The sequence below is a fragment of the Nycticebus coucang genome, chromosome 4 (assembly GCF_027406575.1).
Source record: "Nycticebus coucang isolate mNycCou1 chromosome 4, mNycCou1.pri, whole genome shotgun sequence".
Taxonomy (NCBI): domain Eukaryota; kingdom Metazoa; phylum Chordata; class Mammalia; order Primates; family Lorisidae; genus Nycticebus; species Nycticebus coucang.
Window position 1 is genome coordinate 95483581 of NC_069783.1, and position 19080 is coordinate 95502660.

At 47.1% G+C, this 19080-nt stretch overlaps 1 protein-coding gene across 5 annotated transcripts in view; it reads right to left on the minus strand.

The window, feature by feature from the left end:
* The window catches only part of TBC1D8 (TBC1 domain family member 8), a 131829-nt gene that overhangs the window by 13615 nt on the left and 99134 nt on the right, over positions 1 to 19080 (minus strand). For 3 of the 5 annotated variants that reach the window (XR_008379734.1, XM_053589931.1, XM_053589930.1), the window contains exons 8-17: positions 18225 to 18401; positions 16746 to 16896; positions 13518 to 13732; positions 12532 to 12649; positions 9109 to 9394; positions 8286 to 8415; positions 8066 to 8164; positions 7299 to 7367; positions 2158 to 2398; positions 299 to 364 (exon numbers count right to left, since the gene is read on the minus strand). Coding sequence is in view for 4 of the 5 variants with exons in the window: in XM_053589931.1 (XP_053445906.1) it covers positions 299 to 364; positions 2158 to 2398; positions 7299 to 7367; positions 8066 to 8164; positions 8286 to 8415; positions 9109 to 9394; positions 12532 to 12649; positions 13518 to 13732; positions 16746 to 16896; positions 18225 to 18401 (1552 nt within the window). In the remaining variant the exon portion in view is untranslated. Of the gene's footprint in view, positions 1 to 298; positions 365 to 2157; positions 2399 to 4808; positions 5297 to 7298; positions 7368 to 8065; positions 8165 to 8285; positions 8416 to 9108; positions 9395 to 12531; positions 12650 to 13517; positions 13733 to 16745; positions 16897 to 18224; positions 18402 to 19080 lie in introns of those variants that run through there. The other 2 variants (XM_053589933.1, XM_053589932.1) reach the window with 2 other exon arrangements.

Below are 19080 nucleotides of genomic sequence, written 5' to 3' on the forward strand. Positions count from 1 at the left end.
CCCAGCGCATGCCATAGGCCAGTGGCTCTCAAGTGTGGTCCTCAGACCTCGTGAGCAAGAAATCTGGGCTGGAGCCCAGTAATGCGCTTTCATCAAGCCCTTCAGGGACTCTGATGCACATTCAGGTTTGGGGACACCCACTGTAGGCCATACAGAACAGTACTTAAAATTAGTGATCTGAAACCCCAAACTAGAAACATGCGTCACCTAGAGTATAAATGAAATTTAAGAAGAGAACTTCAGTGTTGAGCTTATCTCAAAGCAGAACCCAGCCTGATTTTCTACTTGGACTTCTTACCTGGCGGGATATGAAGCCTATATAACAGTTTGATTTTCTCATTCATTTCTCCATTATACATAATGTCTGCAAAATTTTTAAAAAGAGAGAAAGATTACGTTGATGCAAATGGTTAAAGTATATTGGTCAAGACACAAACTCACTATGGAAAGAGAACTTTGAAAGGTCAACACATGCCCTCACCCCAACACCCCTGCCCCAGGCACATACCACTCGAACAAAGAAATGTTAAAGGCCCTGGCTGAGCCAGGCTCAGTGGCTCACACCTATAATTCTAGCACTCCGGGAGGCCAAAGTGGGTAGATCACTTGAGCTCAAGAGTTTGAGACCAGCCTGAGCAAGAGTGAGACCCCATCTCTACTAACAATAGAAAAATTAGCCAGGCATTGTGGCAGGCCCCTGTAGTCCCAGCTACTCCAGAGGGTGAGGCAAGAAGATCACCTGAGCCCAAGAGATTGAGGTTGCTGTGAGTTATGACACCATAGCACTCTAGCCTGGACAACAGAGTGAGATTCTGTCTCAAAAAATAAAAAATATAAAAAATAATAGATAAATATGAGGCAGGTGCAGTGGCTCACACCTATAATCCCAGCACTCTGGGAGACAGAGGCAGGCGGATCACCTGAGCTCATAAGTTTGAGACCAGCCTAAGCTAGAAAGACACCCCATCTCTAAAAATAGCTGGGAATTGTGGTGGGCACCTGCAGTTCCAGCTACTCTGGAGGCTGAGGCAAGAGAATCCCTTGAGCCCAAGAGTCTGAGGTTGCTGTGAGGTGTGATACCACACCACTCTAATGGGGGCAAGAAAGTGAGACTCTGTCTCAAAGAAATAAATAAAATATAAATAAATAAATAAAATGTAAAATAAAATAAAATAAAAATAAATAAATAAGACCAAGGAAGGCGGATTGCCTGAGCTCAGGAGTTTGAGACCAGCCTGAGCTAGAGTGAGACCCAGTCTCTAAAAACTAGCAGAGCATTGTGGTAGGTGCCTATAGTCCCAGCTACTTGGGAAGCTGGGGCAAGAGGATCATTTGAGCCCAAGAGTTTGAGTTTGCTGTGAGCTATGATGCCATAGCACTCTACTGAGAGTGACAAAGTAAGACTGGCTCCAAAAACCAACATAATAATAATAAGTAAATAAATAAAGGCCTGGCTGGTGACTGTGTGAGCTATAAGGAAACCTTGTGAATGAAAAAAAAAAAACCTTGTGAATGTGGTCTGGCCTCATTCTTTCTAAAAGACTTCAATTTTATGAACAAAGGTTAAAAATGTGGTTCCCAACAAGCCAGACCCACAGGAGTGGGGAACCTGGGGACTTAAGGAAAACTGTGACCTTCCTGGTCCTTAAGGGCAGCTTTTTGACAGAATCTAAATTTTACATAACAAAACCTTTCATTAAAAGGGGCACAGCAGAGAAAGATGAAGTTTTTCTTGCTTCCTTTGGTGCTTAAAAAACATCATGATAGAGGCGGCGCCTGTGGCTCAAGGAGTAGGGGCCGGTCCCATATGCCGGAGGTGGCAGGTTCAAACCTAGCCCCGGCCAAAAAAAAACCAAAAAAAAAAAAAAAAAATCATGATGAAACCAGAAGGCCAGAAGGACACAGGTTCCTCACCCCTGTGTGGATGTCCAGGAAAACAAGGGGACAGCCTCCTAGGTTAAGAGCCTGGGCCCCTGCAGCACTCCTACTCAAGGAAACACAGAGGGGGTCCTGACGGGAGCCTGCAGCACTATATTTGAAAATCACAGCAGGCCAGTCACAAAAGCGCTTCTCTGCTGCACCTGCCCGCCCCACACTGCGCCCTGCTCACTGACTCACACCCACGGCAGCTCACCGCAGTAAGAGCCACAGTCATACCCAGGCAGCCCACCAACGCTCTGAATTCGATGAGCTGGTCCACGTTGTCATCCAGGAGCCGGAAAGTCCTTTCAGCGAGGATCTCTGTGTGAGCCCCACAGGTCCAGGGGGAGACCAGCTGAAACAGGTGTGCAAACTGCCGGGCATCTATGCGGTAGTGCTCAGCGTAGGGCCTGCTGGGGTCATGGCGCGGGGTCACAGGCCAGGGCTGCTCCCAGTAACAGCTCATCATGTGCTCTCTCTTAAAACAAGAGGGGGGGGGGTTGTGCCACATGGCAGTGCCAGCGGGAGGCCACACGGTAGGGAGCCATGCTGGGCAGCTCTCTCACGAAGCCTGCTTCTCCCCTTCCATCCCTGCTTACTGAAGAAGCAGTGTCCTGACACACTCTGACCACACCTACAAGAGTGTTCCCTTGTACGCTACGCTCCTTCCCACACGCACATGTCATTCTGACATCTTTTCCACTCCTTGTTACTAAGACTTCCTTTTTTCTCATGGTAGTAAAATATACATTACATAAAATTTACCATTCTAACCATTGTTAGATGGACAGTTCAGTTAATTACAGAAGACACAACTTTCATTCTGATATTTTCACTTAAAATTATATTATTTGAAATTCAAAAAAGGCTAGCCAAATCTATAGGACACGGAAGGAACAAAGAACATTTGTTGTAGTGCATATTTTTTATCATTTCTGAATTTGGAGCCACATGAATATATTAACAATTTTTTTTAAATTAAAAAAAAGGGGGGAGGGAGAGTTGGAGTCTTGGGAACAGAGTGAAAACTAATGCCCATCAAAACCAGTCCTGCCACCAAGGATCACGGTACCCCCTAGAATGCATTACTTACACCCACACTAGAGTACATCTTTGAACGTTTCAATTCACAAAAGCCTAAAATGGTTCCCAGGGACTCTAGGGCTCTGCAGGGCGTCAATGCCCTCTGCCCAGAGTGGGGACTGAAACCAACACAGATGCTGCAGTCTGCAAGCGCAAATTCTTGATTGGAAGATGAAATGGCATTTATTCTTCTACCATCACACTCACTGTGACAGCTACATTGTTCAAATAGAAAGACTGTAAGAACTTTTTCTTTCTTTTTTTTTTTTGAGGCAAATTCTCACTTTGTCATCCTCAGTAGAGTGTCATGGCATCATAACTCACAGCAACCCCAAACTGCTGGACTCAAGCAAACCTCCTGCCTCACCCTCTTGGGTAGCTGGTACTACAGGCACCCGTCAGAACGCCCGGCTAATTTTACTATTTTAGTAGAAATGGGGTCTCCCTCTTGCTCAGGCTGGTCTGGAACTCCTGAGCCCAAGGGCTCTTCCTGCCTCAGCCTCCCAGGATACTGGAATTACAAGGCATGAGCCACCTCACCTGGCCAACCACGAGAACAAAGGCCTAATAAATTTCTTACCCTAAAAACTCAAGGCACACTAGGAATTTCCCTGCATATTCACGCATACTATCTCACCAAAGGCCCATCCATGCAGAAGACCATGGTCGTCACGTACAGGCTGAGGACTAACACAGCTGGTTTACAGAGCCCCACAGAAACAAGCTAATACAAAAATAGCCGAAGGAAATTAACAGGTGATTCTGCAGAGTATACAATTAGCCAATAAACTCATGAAATGGTGCTCAACCTCATTAAGGAGTAAACAAGTTTAAATTAAAATAAAATCCAATCTTCTACCAGACCAGCAAAATATTAAATGCTGGGTAGGCGTGGAATGTGGAGAAACAAGCCACCTCAGACACCATCATGAGACTGTAATTTGAAAAATCAAAAATTTGAAAAATACTTTAGGGGATGGACTAAAATTTAGGGTATACACCCCCCGTGACCCAATATTCCACAGAAGCAACAGGGCTGGTGCCCAGAGAAATGCTCGGTACACTGGTTATGCATGGACAGCAGCAAAACTAGAAACAAACTAAATGTCCCTCAAAGGTGGATGATTGAATCGATCACTGTTTGGCCCTACAAGGAAATTCTGCAGTCTCTAAAAAAGAGTAAGAAAAGATCTACAGATACTGATCCGGAAAGAAGTCCATGATATACATGGTCAACAGAAAAAAATAAATAAATAAATAAATAAAAACTGCAAGCTGTTACGTACAGCACAATCTCACTTTTACGTGTGGGGATGTACGTATATATTGTATGCAAGTATGTATTTACACATAGATATGATAAGGAGGGAAATCAGGAAAGACATTAACCATATTACTAACAGTAACTACCTGTACAAGGTCGGAGCATAGTGGCAGAGGGTAAGGCCTTTTCATTTCTTGCTTAAAAGTTTTGTTCTTCTGGCTCAGCGCCCATGGTACAGTGGTTACAGCACCAACCACATACACTGAAGTTGGCGGGTTCAAACCAACAATGACAACAACAACACAATAGCCTGGGTGTTGTGGTGGGCACCTGTAGTCCCAGCTACTTAGGAGGCTGAAGCAAAAGAATCACTTAAACCTAAGAGTTTGAGGTTGCTGTGAGCTGTGATGCACTACCAAAGGCAACAAAGTGAGACTCTGTCTCTAAAAAAAAAAAGAAAAGAAAAGAAAATTTGTTCTTCTTTCTTTCTTTAAATGTTTTAGTTGGCTTGGCACCCGTAGCACAGTGGTTACGAGCCCAGGAGTTTGAGGTTGCTGTGAGCTGTGATGCCACACCACTCTACCATGGGTGACATAGTCAGACTGTCTCAAAAAAAAAAAAGTTTCGTTCTTTCTTTCTTTAAATGTTTTTGTTGAGATGGCCTCCCTAGTTCTCCACACTGGTCTTAAACCCTTAGCCTCAAGTGACCCTCCCACCTCAGCCTCCCAAAGTGCTGGGATTATAGATGTAAGCCACCACACCCAGATTATTTTTCTTTTTTTAATGGTAAAAGTAGGTATAATTTCATTTTATTTTTTGTTTTCAATTACATTTGAAAACAAGTCTTAAGAAGAAAACAAACTAATATTAAGGAAACCAAGTGCTCTTTAAAGCGCATAACCCAGCAACAGCTGAGTGTAGCTACTCATTGGTAAAACATGTCTGTGAACACACAGGATGCCGTTTCAGGTCCCAGATGTCTCCAGGAGTAGTGCTGGACACCAAGTTTCTATTTCTACAGCTCACATCCTACTTGGAGAGATAAGACAAACAAAGCTGTTCTGAACTTGAGAGGGGAGATGTCACCAATCTAAATTTCTGTCATTTAAGGGATTGCTTTAAACAGATAGACAGTAAATTTCATTAAGTAACAACCACATTGTTCATCTTTTGGGGGGCAAGGGGTACAGAGTCTCACTTTGTCACCCTGGGTAGAATGCCATGGCATCATAGCTCACAGCAACCTCAAAGTCTTGGGCTCAAGTGATCCTCTTGCCTCAACCTCCCAAGTAGCTGGGACTACAAGCACCTGCCACAACACCTGGCTATTTTTATAAATGGAGTCTCTCTCTTGCTCGGGCTGGTCTCGAACTCCTGAGTTGAGGTGATCCAATGCCTCTGCTCCCCCATGCTGAGTGTGAGCCACCCACTGCGCCCAGCCCACATCGTTCATGTGGGAAGAGTATTTAAAGAAGCCGGTCAGAGCTGGCTGTTGCTTGTGAATCTGAGAAGGCCATGCCTGTACATTCCACCCTTAGGGAAGGATAGAAGGACTGAACTCCTTATGAAGAACCTACCACATATTTATAAAATAATGTAAGGGTATTTCTGCATGGCCCTTCCTCATGAGAAAATGAAATTCTGATTCGAAAGACAGAAGCTGCATCTCAGTACTCTCCTATGAAACATGAGCCACGTGGTTGGTACTCAACTAAATTAATTTTTATTATCATTCAAAGCCATCCATTAAATTACAGAAATTCAGATCTGTGATGCCTGCTAGTTTCTCAACCTGAGAACCACAAGCCCTAAGTAAATAAATGTATTTTTAAGCAAAAAATAATAAGACAAAACAACACATCATTTGTTTCCTTGCCGTCATGTTTCTAGTAGTCTGTTTTCCCTCCTTGAAAGCCAAAGAAAGCCTGGGGGGTTGGGACACCAAGTAACCTTTGACTTCGTATTTTGTCTTCATGCAACAAAGGAACAATAAAACTTGCAAACAGGCAATGTTTATGGGAGACAAGGACCCACCAGCTCCAGCCACACATCCTGCTCATTAGCAGTGAGGACTGCTAGGAGCCCACCACCCCACCAAGCCATTTCAGTGACTCTGGGAGAGGCCCACTCCAGGCACACGAAGGTGACCTGAGCTCAGAAGCAAAGGGGCTCAGAGTCCCCACCAGGAAGCGCCCCGGAGGCTGTGTGCTCTGCCAGGCCTGCTTTTTGCAACTGTGCTTCCTCCCTGGCCTCTGCCAGGGTGACGCAGTGGACCAGTGGGTCTGCCTTTCTTCCTCGTTTTCACAGTTTTGACAAGAAAACTTCCAGTGAGGTGCCCGAAGAGGCTCTTTATAGGATGATTTAAACAGCAAAACCTAGAGCTGCATGTAAATATCTGAATATTAGACATTTGCTTTACTATGTCGCATGCTACCAATACGCTAGATCATAAAATCATCCAGAAATGATTAAGGCCGTGTGGCAACATGGGAGAGGGCTAATAAGAGTATCAAGGAAAAATATATGAACTAGCATACATATCCACCCACAAATATAAAAACGTGCACACATGTATCGTGGAGTAGGATCATGCGTCATTAAAAAGTGTACCAGGTGATGACTTCAATAGGGTGGCTGTTTCATCTCCCAAAGATGAGGAATCCTGACTGCATTAGGACAAAGGGAGCAGAGAAGGGCAGCTCCCCGGCCTTGATGCCCTCTAGACAGTACACAGCACCTTCAGCACTGGGGTGCACCAAGCTTCAGGGATGTCCAGGAGCACCCAGCTCCCTCTTGCCAGATGCCAGGTTGGGGGCTGGCTCCAGGGCACAGGGTGAGGATGAGGGTTCAGGGTGGCAGTGAGTAGGTGAGGCTAACACACAGCTGGCAGGCAGGGTGGCCCCAGCCTCTGCTGCCCAGAGCAGGCACACGGCAGGCCCCATGGCAGCCACAGGCTCCCCAGGCAGGCTGGGCACAGAGGCCTGGGCCAGCTCAGAGCCTGGACGGCCCTCAGCTCCCCAGACTTTCATACCTTGAACAAGTCATAGAGTTCTTCTAGGTCTTCAGGAGGAATTGAGACTTCTGGGATAACAACTCGGAGCTTAAGGAAAGAATAAACAGCAATGGAATGAATTATAGGTCTGTCCCCCTGGCGACATCAGAGGGAGGAGAGGACTCTCCCTCCTGGGGAGGCCCAAGGGCCCATGTTCTTTACCCAACAGCTCCTTCAAGAGACACAGATCACGTTCCAATATCTTTTTTAGGTATTTTATCCTCAATCTCTTTCCAACTCATACATTAGTGCCTCAGGACAAATGTTATTAGCCCCTACTAGAATTTAAAAAGCTAGCAGAGCTCTAGCTTGGGCAGGAAGACCCTTCTGAATAACAGCAGACCCCACCACAGATACACTATGTACCTCACCTCTGTGAATCCTGCATGGTGGGTTCTGTTAGCCCCATTCTACAACTTGGGAGACTGAGGCTCGTGGTGGTTAATATGCCCACAATCTGATTCTAAAACAACATGCTGGGCGGCGCCTATGGCTCAAAGGAGTAGGGCGCTAGCCCCATATACTGGAGGTAGTGGGTTCAAACCCAGCCTTGGCCAAAAAAAAAAACTGGAAAAAAAAAAAAGAAAACCCACCAGGCTATTTCCATCCTATGTCACCCCTACTAAGTTTTAAATGCAATGCCAAAAAAAAAGTTGGCATTCTTACGTCATGTGACCAAAAGGGACACACACTCCTGGGTTAGCTCCCGAATTCTGTGAGTACCCCTAGAGGTGACCTCTACTCACCACATTCTGCTTTGTGGTGTCCTCATGGCCTTGGAGGACCCTGATCCTGTGTTTACAGCGCAAGTGCTCGATCTGTTCCACAGACTGGTCTCCAAATTTCTGCAGGAAAACAAGAGACACTCACTCAAGGAGTCCCCTTTTACATCCAAACAGAGGGGCAGAAGCAGCCCAGAAAATCTCCCACTGCATCCACCTCTAGAGACAGTAGGGGACCCCTCACCTCATAGGCATCCCGGATCAGGTCAGCAATGTCAGTCACAGGGAAGGGCTCCTGGTCATCGGAGAAAAAGGCATGGTGGCTGCCAACGGGAAGCCCTGGGCTTTCCTCATTCTTGATGTGGTCTAGAAACCTGAGCACACCACCCCGTTAAAGCTCAAGGTCCTTGCCAAAGCACCACACAACACCCACCACCTTCACGGGGTGCTAAGCATGCTGGAGCACCCACCAATACCAACACCTGGGGAAGGGCAGGGCTGCTTAGAAAAAGGGACAGCCAGACACAAACCAGGCTTGTCTTGTGGGCTCTGTGTGTGGGCTTCCAGGGGCCTAAAATTCTGCAGTGAACTAAGAACAAAATTCTGTGCACACATGCAATTTATGGGCCCACCCCCATTAAATGTCATTCAGCTGGCCCTCAGCTCCTAGAGAGCCAGGTTCCAGCACTCATCTCCCTGTGACTTTTCCTTCAATGCAGCTCATCAGCCCCACACACGAAATATCTGAAACCTCCAGCTAGTAGTCCAAGGCCTGGTGTTCCCCTAATTCCATCCAAAGCCACATCAAGCCGTAAGACATTAAAATAAAAGCATTTGGAGCCCCCCTCTTTCTGAACACTCTCGCCCCACCCCATGGCAGTTTCAGTGCCACGTGGTGACCTGACTCTGGGGGAGGCACAGGGTGATGGCTGGCAAGGGTAGAGGGGGACAAAAACTTCCATAGCACAGCCAGGCACCTGCAACTGATTCCTCCTTCAGTTCTTGAGAGTTTCAGCTGCCTCCTTCGTCCCCACGTACCACCCCCTGAAGTACGTGGCAGAGCCCACCTGCTGAGGACCATCAAGGCCTGGCCATCGTCCCTGCTGCTGCACAGCTCCTCAGCATTGGCTTCGAGTATAGCCAGTCCCAGCTGGAAGATGGCTTTGATCCCATCGTAGAAGAAGCAGTCTACGACATTCACTGCACTCTCCAGAGGCATAATGCTAAGGAACAGGGTCAGAAACCATGAGAGAGAAACGGACGCCAGGGCTGAGAGGTCATTCATGTGCTCCGCCAGCTCTGGGAGGTGGTCCTTGATGAGCTCCTCAAATACAGACTGGTCCACTTGCGCCCCTGGAAAAGGAAGGCCGTGGAGTGCTGGTTAGGACAGGATTCAAGGTAGAATTAAAATCAGTCTACTGAAACCAGAACAATGCAACAAAATTTGAGTCCAGAAAAGTACCCAGAATTAGTTCCCTGATTTTTGACATTGTGACCAAGGTAATTCAATGAGTAAATGATATTCTTTTTCAAAAAAAATAGTGTTTAATCGGCTAAGGCACCAGTCACATACACCTGAGCTGGTGGGTTTGAATCCCGCCCAGGCCCGCCAAACAATGACGGCTGCAACCAAAAAATAGCCGGCCGTTGTGGCGGGCGCCTGTGGTCCCAGCTACTTGGAAGGCAGAGGCAGGAGACTTGCTTGAGCCCAGGAGTTGGAGGTTGCTGTGAGCTGTGATGCCACAGCACTCTACCCAGGGTAACAGCTTGAGGCTCTGTCTCAAAAAACAATAGTTCTTAATCAACTGGCACGGGACAAGGAGTAGACAGAAATGCAAACCAAACCCCTACCTCACAACACACAGAAAAATGTATTTGAAATGGATTACTGACCTAATATTAAAGCTAATACTATTTATATAAACAACTTCTAGAGAAAATATAAGCAAAAACCAAAATTTCTTGAGACGTAAAAAGTGCTAACCATAGAAAACATTATAATCTGAATTTTATCAAAATTAAAACTGCTGGCCAGGTGCGATGGCTAACACCCATAATCCTAGCACTCTGGAAGGCTGAGGCGGAAGGATTGCCTGAGCTCGGAAATTCAAGACAAGGCTGAGCAAGAGAAAGACACTATCACTACTAAAAAAATTTGAGGTTGCTGTGAGCTATGACACTATGGCCCTCTACCCAAGGTGATAGAGTGAGACTCTGTCTAAAATAAAATAAAATAAAAATAAAATGTAATGTAAAACAAAACAAAACTGCTATTCTTCAAAAAGTATCATTAATAAAATGAAAATACAAGCTCCAAGCTTGGAGAAAAAGTGTACAATGCATATACTTGACATAAGTCTATTATCCAAGATAAAGAATTCCTGTGACTTACTAAGAAAGCAACAATCTATTTTTCTTAAATAGGCTAAAGATCTGAACAGACACTCAAATGAGATGGCAAATAAATGGTCAGTATGCATAAAGAAGTAAGTTTAACATTATTAATCACCAGAGAAACGTAATTAAAAACCATCACCATATATACCATTTCTTAGACATTAGGATGGTTAAAATTAATAAAACAACACCAAGTGTTGGCAAGGATGTGGAGCAACTGGGAATCTCATACACTGCTGGCATGGGATATATAAATACATCTACAGTTTCCTATGACTTACAACTCAGCAATTCTACTCCTAAGAAAATACCCAATAAAAATAATAATACATATTCCCCAAAGGACTTAAATGTGAATGCTCATTGGTACTTTATCATATTCCAAAACTGGAAACAGCGTGAATGTCCAACAACAGGTGACCAGACAAGCATATCACAGTATGAATGCACAGCAAAATACTACTCAGCAACAAAGAGGCCTCCTGCTGATGTACAAACAATGTGGATGCCTCTCACAGTTACGATGTCTGTGAAAAAACCCAGACACAAAAGACTACATTCCCTATGGTTACATTTGTACAATGTTCAAGAGTAGGCCAAAGTAATCTGTGGTGATAGAAATCAGTACCAAGTGTTGCCTTAGGGGAGGGGAAGAAGGGAACTTTCTGATGGAAATGTTCCAACTGTTTGATCCTGTCTTGAGGCGGTGATCACACAGATGTACACACTATCACAGAGGGTCTAGATGGTCTCTACTGAGTATGCGCTGTCACATAGCAACACACATCAAACAGTGGCTTTGATAATGGCCTAGACAACATGCCTATCTGTGACACCCAGGTTCCTATTATTTCTTGCTTCTTTGTACTTTGCGCCACCTCCCACAAAAAAGGGAGCCCACTGCCCAGCCATCACCACCTTCCCAGCCAACCAATCCACCTGCCACCCCTCCTTCCTCCCAGAGGTCATCACATCTTTAGGTTCTTAGGATACAGTCTTTCTGCCTTGCCTGCTACATCCAGTCAATTGCCAAATTCTGTCTTAAGTTGGTTCTTTTATTTCTCCTCCCATGCTGTCACCCTAATTTTAGGCCATCTTCATCTCTCATCTGGATTACTAAAAAGTGTACCTAAGAGAATCATCAAGGGCTGGGCACAGTGGCTCACACCTATAATCCTAGCACTGTGGGAGGCCAAAGTGGGATGATCCCTTGAGCTCAGGAATTTCAGAGCAGCCTGAGCAAGACCAAGACCCCATCTCTACCAAAAATATTGAAATAGAAGAATTAACCAGGCATTGTGGCTAGTGCCTGTAGTCCCAGCTACTCAGGAGCTGAGGCAGGAGGATCACTTGAGCCCATACGTTTGAGGTTGCTGTGAACTAGGCTGATGCCACGGCACTCTAGCCTGGGCAACAAAGTGAGACTCTGTCTCAAAAACAGAGGATCACCAACCGCAAATAATTTTTGTATTGTGTTCTCCACTAGGAGGTTGCAGGACCCCAGAGACAGCACATGGTCAAATCTAAGCCACAGGAAAGACAGAAGCAGCAATGCAGGAATGCAATGGGACCCAGAACCCAGATGGCAACAGACAGGCTTTGCTATGCTCTCCTAATGAAGTGGGGGCCCTCCAAGTCTGTCCTTTAACTGATGGTGCAGCCCTCAAGGGTCTCCAGCACCATCCCACTCACCTCCCCTCCTCTAGGGACAAAAAAGCCCCCCTCTTACCAGGCCATGGCATCAGTATAAAACCACAGATTTCACTTTTTAACTTGTTTGTTGGACCTTAGTATTTTCCTGTCCTTCTTGTAAGCTCAGTAATCCATCTAAAATAATTTGTTTGTTTTTCATCCAAAATCTGTAGAGTGAGTAGCAGGAGTGTACTTGGGTTACCTTATCCAACTATATAGCCAGAACTGAGCAGAGAATTACAGGACCCAAGTTAGTTTTGCAGATGCAAGCATTAACTCATACTGGGCAGAGACCAGCAGAGTGATACCAAGGTGTGTTACAAACAGGACTGATGGTAAACATCCTGCCCAGGCTTTGTCACTGCTTCCCAGACACAGGAGGAGGAAGGGAAGTGGTTTACCGATCACCCGGTGATTGAAGTAATCAGGCAGCATCCGCTCACACACGGCAACCAGCAGCCAAAAGGCTTCCTCCTCCTTGGCGTACAGCAGCAGCACGGAGGTCAGGATGTTCATGGACTGCTCGGGAGTGGGGGGAGGAACAGTTACCAGCCTGTCCACTTAATAGCACAGAGGCATGAAAAACACACAAGCCTAAACAACCCACAAAAGTAAAGATTTTGTAGTTATAGACGTCCAGTGCACCCCAACCATACTGACACTTGGGGAGTAGAAGGACTGTGACCTCCACACAGTCCTCCCAAGACACACCTACTTGAATGGCCACCTCTCAGTCCCCACCTAGTCATGTGGGATCCAGCCCCAGGCAAGTCTCCAATCCAGCTATTCCCCGGACGTTCAGACAGATACACACATACCTCCCACAAACACAACCGTATTCACCCACTGATTTTGCTTATTCACAATGGTTCCATGTCAGAGATTCACTACATCAGTCTCATGTTAGGTTTTTAATGCTGTTGTTTCTGCGTTTCATCTTGTGCCTGTTGACGACACTCCTCAACTCATGACCGGCTCACAGGATGTCATCTTACCTCCTGAAGGAAACTCGACTAGCCCTGACTATCTTTGTCCTCTCTAAGTAGCACTGCCATTTTAAATAATTTCCATAATCTCTGTAGAGGTGTAGACGCTCTACAAACCCCATCTTATGGCTGAGCTCGAGAGGGGCTCAAATCTGCCCCACGGCCTAGGCACTGTCACTCTATCTCCCTTCAGGCACAGGGTAAATTCTTAAATCTCAAGCTATCAGCCTGCTTGACTATACCAAGAAGACTTCCTCTGGCCCTCATTTGATATATTCTTTGGAGGAGGGGACCAGCATGGGGCCTTCACACAACAGCCCTGGAGCTGGGCATAGAACCAGGCCTGGGAGGGTGATCTCGCACAGACTAAGGGTCTCTGCACCTGGTGCCAGCCCCTTCACCTGGCAGTATCCAATCTTGGGGTTCCGGTGGGCATAGGCTGTCAGGACTCTCCTCAAAGCAGCAATCCCAGTTTCGTTCTGGAAGGCGGGGTGCTCTGGGAGGGAGCGGTGCAGATCCCGCTCGATCTCCTCGGTGACCTGACAGCATTTTCCCAGGGACTCCTCCACCAGAGTTCCATAGTAACCGGGGTGTGCAGCAAGGTCCGTCACAGCATCTGAGTTTTAAAAGCAATGTTTCAAGGGGAGATGATCACCAGGATGGTGTCACCGAGGGGAGTGCGCCCATCCTGTCAGGTCCCCATGACTCCAGGTCCCCATGGAGTCATGTTACTTATTGAAGGACATAAAATATTTTGAGACCACACATAATCAAAAGGAATTCATTTCTGCTACATGGCCTAGTTCCAGAAACAGAAAAGTAAAAGAAAGGTCAAAAAGAAATAAGGTGAATTTTTTAAAGAGTGACTTTATGTGGGTGGGGTTGGGATGGTTCAGAATAAAAGTAACTTTGTTAATATACTTTAGTAAGTTGTGTTCCCTAGAAAAAGAAGGAGCATATACACACATAAACACACATAATCTCTTACATAAATTCAACAAGAAATTGCATGGAGCAGCAGCGGCACCTGTGGCTCAGTGGGTAGGATGCCAGCCCCATGTACTGAGAGTGGCCGGTTTGAACCCAGCCCTGGCCAAACTGCAACAAAAAATAGCCGGGCGTGATGTGTGTCACACTTTATGGGGGCAAGACATGATTGCAAGAGGGACTTTGCCTAACAATTGCAATCAATGTAACCTGGCTTATTGTACCCTCAGTGAATCCCCAACAATAAAAAAAAAAAAAAAAATAGCTGGGCGTTGTGGCAGGCACCTGTAGTCTCAGCTACTCGGGAGGCTGAAGCAGGAGAATCACCTAAGCCCAAGAGTTGGAGGTTGCTATGACCTGTGATGCCACGGTACTCTACCAAGGATAACAGAGTGAGACTTTGTCTCAAAAAAAAAAAGAAATTGAATAGAGCACCTATGGGTGATGCATGAGAGAAGGGTCCACTGTAGTGAAACGAAGCTAACAATTACAAAAGGCCAACCTGAAACTCTGAAGCTCAGGTTCAAGACATGCAAACCACAGCAGGATGACCAAGCACAGAAAATCCGCCCCACACCAGCCATCTGCCACCAGAGCCACTGCCCAGGCCTCTCACAGGCAGGTGAGCTGCAGGATGCAGGCACTAGCACCGGGCGACAACTCTGTCCACTCGGCGGCCAGCACCAGGCACCTGTGGATGCAGGCGGCGGCCCTCCCTGGGGTCTGAGGGCAGGAGGGCACAGAGAGCGGTCTGGTTCTGCTCTAACTGCTGGGTGTAGTGCAACCCCCTCCTGAGCCCTCGGGCCCACAGTCACTAACTGTGACTCCCATCTGAGCTGCTGAGCTGACACTGTGGCATCCTCAGGGAATACCCAGCACTTTCCCCAAAAGCTGTCACTGCTTCGGCAGCAGCATAAACAGTACAGCAACCTTCCTGTCAACAAAGGAAACAGTCACTGACTGGGAATGACAGTGCTATATAAACTCACAGTCACATAGGCCCACATGAAAATATGAAAATACAGGCCTGTGTGAAAAGCGTGTGTGTGTGAATGTACAATAGAGCTCAAGAAGAATGTAGATCGAAGGTGACAGGTGTCACCTCCAGGAGGTTGGGCAATGAGAAACATTACTTTCTTTGCCTGCCCCTCCATGTTCTTATATCTCAACTATGAATATACGCTGTTTTCTTACATACAAAATACAGAAATTTTTTAATTTTAAAATGGAGGTATTTTGATGGTTTGGTAGGCAGGACGGTGCCTTGCCACAGGAAACAAGGAACATGATAGAGAAGCTGGACGCTGCCAGGGGTCATGGCTCACACCTGTAACCCTAACACTCTGGGAAGCCAAGGCAGGTGAATTGTTTGAACTCATGAGTTTGAGACCAACCTGAGCAAGAGAATAAAAAATAGAAAAATAGAAGAACTAAAAATAGAAAAACTGAGGCAAGAGGATCGCTTGAGCCCAAGAATTAGAGGTTGCTGTGAGCTGTGATGACTCCATGGCACTCTACCCAGGGTGATAGGTTAAGACTCTGTCTCAAAAAAAAAGAAAGAAAGAGAAAGAAGCCAGGTGCTGTTGGGGCTGTCAGGAAGCAGGAAATCTGTGTCTGAGTATCTCAGGTGGGGAGGTGGAGGGAAGGGATTACTATGGGGGAAGATAGGGACGAGAGAGGAGAGTATTAATGGAGGCGCGAGATACTAGCAAAAGGCTGGCATGAGGTAGGACAAGGGAAGGTTCTAGCCCCAAGAGGAGAGAACAGGGAGGGGACAGGTATGCAGGCCCAGCCTCTGAGAGCGTCACTGCTTCCATGAGCATCACAGGGTCATCAGGGGAAGGGACCTCTCCTACGCCTCCCACAGCACCTTGAAATGCACAGCCAAGTCAGACCACTGGATCACAGGGGCCTTCTCTTCCTGCCCTCAGGGTCCCCAGCTCCTTTGCCAAGTGGGACAAACCACTCCCAGGTGATACGGAGAGATGGACGATGTCCACTCAGCAAGTGTCTGGGGCGGTCTGGTCCCAGGCTCAGCCCCTCCGTCAGTAAATGTCCTGGTGAGGAACTCTCAGACGTCACCCAACAACACAAAGGGAGGCTGCAGGACCGAGTGGTCAAGTGGTGTGAAGAAGGAAGAGAAGTCTGCAACTCTTCCTGCTGTGGCTGCCACAGGTCTTCAAGGAGCAGGGGCAATGGAACTACGCTCCGGGGGCGTAGTGTTTCAACACACAGCCAACTGTGGCTGTGTGTTTCAACACACAGCCAACCGCGTCCAAGGGACTTTGTCCAGTCCGTTTCAGAGGCAGATCCCATAAAGACACTTCTCTTCCAGAGGGCTCTTAATAGAATTCTCAGCACTATGTAGAAACTCATGAAGTCATTTTTAAAGGAAGGGAGACCACGTTGCCCGAGGAGGAGGAGGAGGCTGCCGCAGCCCGGAGGCCTCAGGCAACACGACCAAGGCCCCACAGCTAACACAGGGAGGGCTCTAAAGTCTGAAGCTGGGGATTCACAGGGATAATGCAAAGGCAGATGACTCCACTGGGACATCCACACACACGCACTGCTCAGATTCGGGCCTATTTCTAGGTCCACTCCAAAAATAACAACATTTGGGCCAAACCACCAGCAACACTTACCTGAGAAAAGCAGCCAAAGTCTCCCACGTAAAGATTCAGGAATCCCCATGGCTACGAGCTTCCGAATCTTCTCTGTGCGAAACATACACACGGTCCTGCCATATTCCACAAAGTGGTCATTCCACAGGCTTATTTTTATCTGTTCCCTGGACTGGAAATGATAATATTCTTAACATATAAAGAAGCCCAGCCTCACCTGCCACCAGAGCTAAAGTACTGCCTCTATGAACAGTCAGGCCAATGGTGGCAGGCAATGACACCTGTGTTCAAGCAGCTAATAGTTGTGACCCCTAACTAGGGGATTCACAAATGTATAACACACAATACTAGCCCCCTCAGGAGCTCAGACCCAGGGGAAGCATTCACACAAATACAATGTTATTTTCCTGGGAAGGTTGATAATAAGAACATGTCAATCCAAATACTGAAGTCACTCAAATCAGGTGGGAGGGTGAGATGGAGACATTGGGGAATCATCCTCAGGATATCGCTGCCATTCCACCTGTCAAAACCTGGTCACCTGGGAGGGCAACCGGGAACAAGAGGGCATCAGAATTTTCCCTGAGCTTTCTGACAGCCAGAGGCAAAACTGAAACCTGAAAAACATACTGTTCTTATCAAGAGAAATGAGAAAGATACCATTTCTCTAGGCAACTGAAAATACTCGAAAATTTTCCCTTAGGCAGCAGGAATGTTTCCTGCTTTTAAACAAGATATTTATGTTTGCTTTTAATTACCTCTATTCTGCAGTAAGGTGGAAAATAAATACACTCAATATTCTCATTTATTTAGTCAACGAGAGTTAATTAAACACCTATGTGTAAAGCCATGTGAGAAGGCTCAATTTGGGATAAATAAAGCTAGCTATCAATCTATAGGAGCCATTAAGCAACCAAAAGGAAGCCTGGGGCACCAACGTTCACAGCCACGGCCTGGTACTCATGATACAACAAGGCATCCACCTGCCATGGCTCTACTTCAAAGTATAATTTCCAGTCACTTTACCCTACTGTATATGACCTTTGCCTCAAGTTCTCCTCATAAAGAAGGAAACTGTAAGTAAACATAGCAAAAATATTTTCAGTAAAACTAGAAGATAGGTGACCTTTTGTCCCATAAGATTAAAAAAAAGAGGATGATTTATTCTATACCTGGAAACCCCATGGGGCCACATTGTGGGCTCCTAGGGCCACACAGCCAAGAGCAGCAGAGAGCTGCTGCAGGGCAGGAGGGAGAACCGCCCCTGAGAGCTCTGACCAGGTCAGCAGGCCCCTTTCACTGTCTACCAATGAGGAAAAGAGGGAGGAAGAACACTAGCTCTGCAGGGGCACCTGACAACTGGTGCCATCCTGCTGTCCTGGGGCCCTGTGGAGCTGACGTGAATGGGTGCCACATTCCACAGTGGGCCAGACGCCTGGGCAACCACCCTGCCCAGGGCTCCACTCGTGAGGCCAGCAAGGGCAAAGCGGCCCCACCCACCATTCGAGAGTCAGGACTCTGGCTGTCCGACTGCTGGAAAACAGTGACCGGGGCGTCGGGGTGCAGCAGCGGGCTCTTCTCCTTCCCACTCTCCTCGCTATTTTGAGACGACACCATTTCAAGATCCCCAAACCTGTGGTCACTGCACATGTTTGCTGAATGAAACACAGGAGACACCTACAGAGCAAAAAAAGAGAGGAGAGAGAGGGAGAGAGAGAGGGAGAGAGAGTGTGGGGAGAGAGAGGGAGAGAGGGTGTGGGGAGAGAGAGGGAGAGGATGGGAGGGAAAGAGAAAGGGAGAGAGGGAAGGAGAGAGAAAGGGAGAGAGAAAGGGAGGCAGAGAGAGGAGAGGGAGGGAAAGAGAAAGGGGGAGAGAGAGAGGGTGTGGGGAGAGAGAGGGAGAGAGAGGGAAAGAGAAAGGGAGAGAGGGAAGGAGAGAGAAAGGGAGAGAGAAAGGGAGGCAGAGAGAGGAGAGGGAGGGAAAGAGAAAGGGGGGGAGAGAGAGGGAGAGAGAAAGGGAGAGAGAGAGAGGGAGAGAGAAAGGGAGAGAGAGGGAGAGAGAAAGGGAGAGAGAGGGAGAGAGAAAGGGAGGCAGAGAGAGGAGAGGGAGGGAAAGAGAAAGGGGGAGAGAGAGAGGGAGAGAGAAAGGGAGAGAGAGGGAGAGAGAAAGGGAGAGAGAGGGAGAGAGAAAGGGAGAGAGAGGGAGAGAGAAAGGGAGAGAGAGGGAGAGAGAAAGGGAGGCAGAGAGAGGAGAGGGAGGGAAAGAGAAAGGGGGAGAGAGAGAGGGAGAGAGAAAGGGAGAGAGAGGGAGAGAGAAAGGGAGAGAGAGGGAGAGAGAAAGGGAGGCAGAGAGAGGA